Below are 5,835 nucleotides of genomic sequence, written 5' to 3'. Positions count from 1 at the left end.
GCTAAGGAGCTAGGCTACGGAGCTAGGCTATATGCTGCTCTATGGAATGTGGTTTTTTTTTGTTTGTACCGTTTGAAGTAAAAATAAATCTTGACTGACAGAAGTTAAAGCATTTTACAACATCACTGAACTGGATTCAACAGTAAAACTCTGAACACACACACACACACACATTATAACTGTCTCTCTCTCTGTCTGTCTCTCTCTCTCTCTGTCTGTCTCTCTCTCTCTCTCTCAGGGAGGTTATAACTTGTCGTCCATTTCTGACTCCATGGCGATGTGCACCAGCGTGTTGCTAGGAGACCCTCCTCCCTCCTTAGTGACGCCCCTCCCCCCTCCTCATCACAGCGCTGTGGCAACGATCACCGAGGTCATCCAACACCACGCCCCCTACTGGAGGTCGCTGCAGATACAGAGTCAGTCCTTTAAGCGATCTGATTTCAGTTGTTTCTGTTTTAAAGGAGAACTGTAATATTTTTGAACCCTGTTCATACGTGTACAGTCTGACAGCATCATGGAAACATCTGGTGTTACACAAAAACAACCAAAGTCACACAGTAACACAGACACTCTGACTGATGGAGGCAGCAGCTCTAAAAACCCTGTTTTAGTGAATGTAGTCTGGTGTGTGTGCTGTTTGTGGTTAAACCAAAAGGATCTTCCAGGTCTCCCTCTGTAGGGATCCTTTCTCTGTAGGGATCCTTTCCATGATGCTGTCACACACTTATGAGTCCTTTTGAACTGTTGAGGCGTAGAAAAGTTACCCTTTAATAACTTCCTGACATTTCTTTAAGTTCCAGAGTCTGTTCGGGTATCTTTACCCTCCCCAAAGCATCGTGGGAAACGTGGTTCTAAAGGGAAAGGGAGGAAGTCGGAGCAGAGCAGCACAGAGAAACCGCCGCTGCCCCCTGCAGGACAGGAGGAGTCCACGGTAACATACAGACACAGAGTCTTCAGATTAATGTCACAGTGAGAGAAAAATAAAATCTGAGTTTTGTATCTGTTCTTTGTTGTTTTTCGTCCAATCAGATGGAGCCCAGTCTGGAGCAGCTCACTCAGGGATTGGCCAGTTTGGACATCAGTCCAGCATTAGCCAATCACCGTCCTGCCGCGTCTGCCATGGAGGCCGGAGCCAGGCCGAAGGTCCGCCTCAGCCCAGAGAAGGTCACCTGTGAAGGTGAAGTGGTGCCTGAGCAGAGCCAATCGGCGGAAAGCGCCCAGGTGAGCAGGAAGTCAGACGATTTTTAAGCTGTTAAAACAGGACACAGATCTTTTGAACACTGAAAATCTGACATGGACTTTAGAGACACCTGAGGAGGACCTGAGCTCTGAGGGAGACCTGCCTCTGGCTCACAGACACTCATCTGGTCTGTGGAGCGTCTCCGGCGGGAGGCTGCTGAAGTGCAGCAACAGCCACCGACGATAAACAGAAGCTTTGAGTGTCTGAAGAGCAGCCGGAGACAAAGTGACGTCCTCAGAGACTCTGAAGCTGCTTCTGATAAAAAGCACCTGCTGCACCTGAGCTAGTTAGCATGGAAGCTAACAGCTGTTTGTAGCCTGAACAACAGCTGACTACAACCTGCACTGAGCTCCAGACTGACTGATGTTAGACACTGAACAGCTGGTGTTCACATAGATTATTGATGCATCCACACCACCTTCACCACCTGGAGGCCACGCCCACTCAGGAGACAGGAAGTGGAGGCCACTTCAGACCTCTGGACTGTAGCCTGTAGTGACACCTCTTTGGTTGTAGAGGATCTTTGGCAGGAAGTCTGCGTCGTACAGGTGTCTCATCCTCGTCCTTTAACTCCTCCTGTGGGCTTTATGTTTTATCTCATCAGGCTGTTGCCGTGGCAGCGCCAGAGTCGGTTGCTCCTGGAGACGAGCCTGGTGGTGGAGCGGGGGCGGAGCCAGAGACAGAGGGAGCATGTGGTTGGTCGAAGCCTCTGGAGCTGATGACCCTGGGACGGACAGATGTCAGGACACGCTACCTATACGTGTCATCATAACCTGTCTGAGTCTCTTCATATAACTAACCTGTCTCTCTCTCTACCTGTCTGTCTGCAGGCCCCCCTGTACGTGGTCGACCCTCTGCCGTGGTGTCCTCACCTGGATGCAGTGAAGCCCCTCCCTCCCTCTGGTATAGACCCCTTCCTGTCGTGTCAGGACTGCGGCTCGGATGCGGAAAACTGGACCTGTCTCACCTGCTACCAGGTGACCTGTCTCACCTGTCCCTCCCACACTCGCTGTGTCTCGGCTGCAGACAATGTCATGGTTCTCACCCGTGGTCCTTCCCGTCTCAGGTGTTCTGCGGTCGTTATGTTAATGAGCACATGGTGGCTCACGGCGTGGCATCCGAGCACCCCGTGGTCCTGAGCTTCTCCGACCTGTCTGTGTGGTGTTACCTGTGTGAGGCGTACGTACACAACCAGGTGAGTCACCTGCACTTCAGCCGTCACTGTCATCAGCACCAACATCTGATCGTCCTGAGCGTCTCCACACTGCAGTGTGTGTGTGTGTGTGTGTGTGTGTGTGTGTGTGTGTGTGTGTGTGTGTGTGTGTGTGTGTGTGTGTGTGTGTGTGTGTGTGTGTGTGTGTGTGTGTGTGTGTGTGTGTGTGTGTTACTGTGTGTGTGTGTGTGTGTTACTGTGTGTGTGTCTTGTATGTAGTACAGTACTATGAGCTCTTTAAGAGATGATGGAGCCTGAACATTAAGAGCCTTGTAGGTGAGGAGAAGGATTTTAAACTCTATTCTAGATTTGACTGGAAGCCAGTGAAGAGAAGCCAGTACAGGAGAAAGATGGTCTCTTCTCTTAGTTCTGGTCAGAACAGGAGCAGCAGTGTTCTGGACCAGCTGGAGAGTCTTTAAGGATTTATTGGGGCAGCCTGATAATAAGGAACAGAAATAATCCAACCTAGAAGTGACTAATGTGTGGACTAGTGTTTCTGCATCATCTCCAGACAGGATGGACCTGGTTTTAACAACATTAGTAGATAGAAAAAGGCAGTTCTAGAAATCTGTTTAATGTGGAGTTAAAGGACAAATCCTGATCAATAAGACTCCAGATTCCTCCCAGTGGAGCTGGAGGCCACAGTGATGCTGTCCAGAGCAGTTATGTTGGTAGAAAAGGTGTTTAGAGCAGAATAACTTCAGTTTAGTCTGAGTTTAGCAGCAGAAAGTTGCTGCTCATCCAGGACTTTATGTCCTTAAGGCAGATTTGAAGTTTAGTCAACTGATCAGGCTTTATTGATCAGTATAATTGGGTATCATCTGCAGTGGAACAGTGGAAATTAATGGAGTTCTTCCTGATAATATTACCCAGAGGAAGCATGTATAAGGTAAATAGTATCAGTCCAACCACTGAACCTTGTGGAACTCCATGTCTAACCTCAGTGTGGACAGAGGATTCATTGTTAACGTGAACAAACTGAGATCGATCTGATCAATAGGACTTAAAGCAGCTTAATGTGGTTCCTTTATACCAGTGAACTGTTCCAACCAGACCAGGACAGAGAGAAGTCCTCTGTCTGATGCACTCAGGTCCAACCAGACCAGGACAGAGAGAAGTCCTCTGTCTGATGCCATAAGGAGGAGGTCTGTAACCTTCACCAGTGTCTCTGTGCTGTGGTTCGCTCTAAAACCTGACTGAAGATCCTCTAATAGACTATTAGAGTTTAGAAAGTCACACAGCAGATTAGCTACGACTTTCTCCAGGATCTTCAAGGTGTGTGTGTGTGTGTGTGTGTTACTGTGTGTGTGTGTGTGTGTGTGTGTGTGTGTGTGTGTGTGTGTGTGTGTGTGTGTGTGTGTGTGTGTGTGTGTGTGTGTGTGTGTGTGTGTGTGTGTGTGTGTGTGTGTATTACAGTGTGTTTGTGTGTTGTGTTACAGTGTGTTACAGTGTGTTACACTGTAACACACTGTAACACACTGTAACACACACTGTGAAGCTTGTGATTTGTACAGTTTGAACTTTTTAAAGTTTTTTCATGTTTTTATATAAATTAAGCGAAATAAACTTTTCTTTCTAAATTTGTTCTCAGATCCTGTTTGAAGCAAAAAACTCAGCTCACTGCTCCAAGTTTGGAGAGGAGATCCCTCCATGGAGCTGAGAGGAGGAGGAGGAGGAGATGAAGAAGAGGAGGAGGAGATGAAGGAGAGAAGGAGGAGGATTTGTTTTTTTCTCTCTGCTGGTCTCTGTGATTGGACTGTTGAATGAGTTGCCATGGATACTGCATCCAGCAGCAGTGGTGCTTTGTGGGAAATGTAGTTGAGTCTGCTGATGTCGACGGTGTCCCACGACTGCCAAAACTATAACTCACAAGCAAAAACAACCACAAAGATAACACATGACGTTTTTATTTTTATGTTTTAACTACAGTTTGGTGCTGATCATCATCTTCATCATCATCTTCATCATCTTCAGCAGCATCAGGGCAAAAATCACCAGCAGATTCAGGGTGCTTTTATTTTATTGAACAAAAAGAGAGTGGTGATGATGTCACAGAGAGGCCACGCCCACAGACGGTGACTAAGTGAACAAAATCGTTTATTTCATTTCTGTGACAAAACCACAGAAATCTGATGCTTTTAATCATCTTCATCACCATCATCATCGTCGTCGTTGTCATGTGGTGACTCAGCCGAGGACCGATGGTGCATTCAGGGACATTCCAGCATCTGTGAATGTTTCCTCAAACAGTGTCTGGCTGGCTGTCTCTGAGCAGCTGCTTCACTGTTGAGTTCATTCTTCATGTGTCCAATCAGGAGTCACCTGACAGTCACCTGGGCAGCTCTCGTTGGATCTACGTTGCTCAGCAGCGTTTCTACCTCCCTTTTTCTTCTTCTCACCGACAACGTGAGGAGGAAGTGACATGACTGCCAAACCAGCCAATCACCAGTGATTAGACACCCACAGTGGGCGTGGCCTCTGATTGCTGCAGTGATGTCACAGTTTCTGCTCTCCGCTGCGTCACCACAAGATTCAAATCCATCGTTAAAGTCGACAACTGTATCTCAAACAAAGTGCTTATCATCTCTTTGCTTTCTGATTCTTTAAATCTGTGATTAAGAGCGATGTATGATTGGACTTCCTGTTGTTTTTTCATCCTAAATTTTCCAACATTAAGAGTTTTTAAATTGCCACCACCCCCCCCCCCCACCCCCCCCCCCCCAGGCTCCAGGTGTTTGCTCACCTGTGGAACGTTTCACCTTCGACATGTTCCTGTGAACTTTACACTGAAGATTTTCAGTCTGAACATCAAACGGATTCAGACGTTTGTTTCACTGTCAGACGGTTACCATGGAGACGGGAGGGGGTCTGTGCGCAATATCCTGTTTGTCATTACGATTAAAATGTGTGTTTGTGTGTCCGTCATCATTGATCAGTGATTATTGATTAGTGATCACCTGACAGCAGCTGATGAATCCTCCATAAGCTGCTGTCATTATTAAAGCAGGGATCTTTGTTTCTGTAGAACTGATCCACCATCACAGAACCAAACCGGTTCTCCTTCTGCTCAGGAGGCCCAAAGCTCCACAAACAGGAAGCTGAGCCACTGTTGTCTTATTTTGGTGGGATTTCTCCAGAAAGAACTTCCTGTCTGAGACACTGCATGGCCCCCCCACTCCTCAGGTGGGGGGGCTGCAGTAGTGTGTGTGTGTGTGTGTGTATGCGTATGTGTGTTACTGTGTGTGTGTGTGTTACAGTGTGTGTTACTGTATGTTACAGTGTGTGTGTGTTGCTGTGTATGTTACAGTGTGTGTGTGTTGCAGTGTGTGTGTGTTACAGTGTGTGTTACTGTGTGTTGCAGTGTGTGTTACAGTGTGTGTTA

The 5,835-nt window shown here is 47.3% G+C and overlaps 1 protein-coding gene across 1 annotated transcript; it reads left to right on the top strand.

Annotated features, from left to right (window-relative positions):
* Positions 1 to 242: 242 nt before the first annotated feature.
* LOC139225538 (histone deacetylase 6-like) lies at positions 243 to 5,378 on the top strand. The gene is made up of 7 exons (XM_070856327.1): positions 243 to 416; positions 795 to 931; positions 1,030 to 1,221; positions 1,845 to 1,979; positions 2,071 to 2,217; positions 2,307 to 2,435; positions 4,045 to 5,378. The coding sequence occupies exons 1-7, from the start codon at positions 272 to 274 to the stop codon at positions 4,111 to 4,113; spliced, it is 954 nt and encodes a 317-aa protein (XP_070712428.1). The 5' UTR covers positions 243 to 271; the 3' UTR covers positions 4,114 to 5,378.
* The last annotated feature ends 457 nt before the right edge of the window (positions 5,379 to 5,835 follow it).

This window comes from Pempheris klunzingeri, unplaced genomic scaffold (genome assembly GCF_042242105.1).
Source record: "Pempheris klunzingeri isolate RE-2024b unplaced genomic scaffold, fPemKlu1.hap1 Scaffold_370, whole genome shotgun sequence".
Classification (NCBI taxonomy): domain Eukaryota; kingdom Metazoa; phylum Chordata; class Actinopteri; order Acropomatiformes; family Pempheridae; genus Pempheris; species Pempheris klunzingeri.
This window is presented reverse-complemented; position numbering and strand designations above follow the sequence as displayed.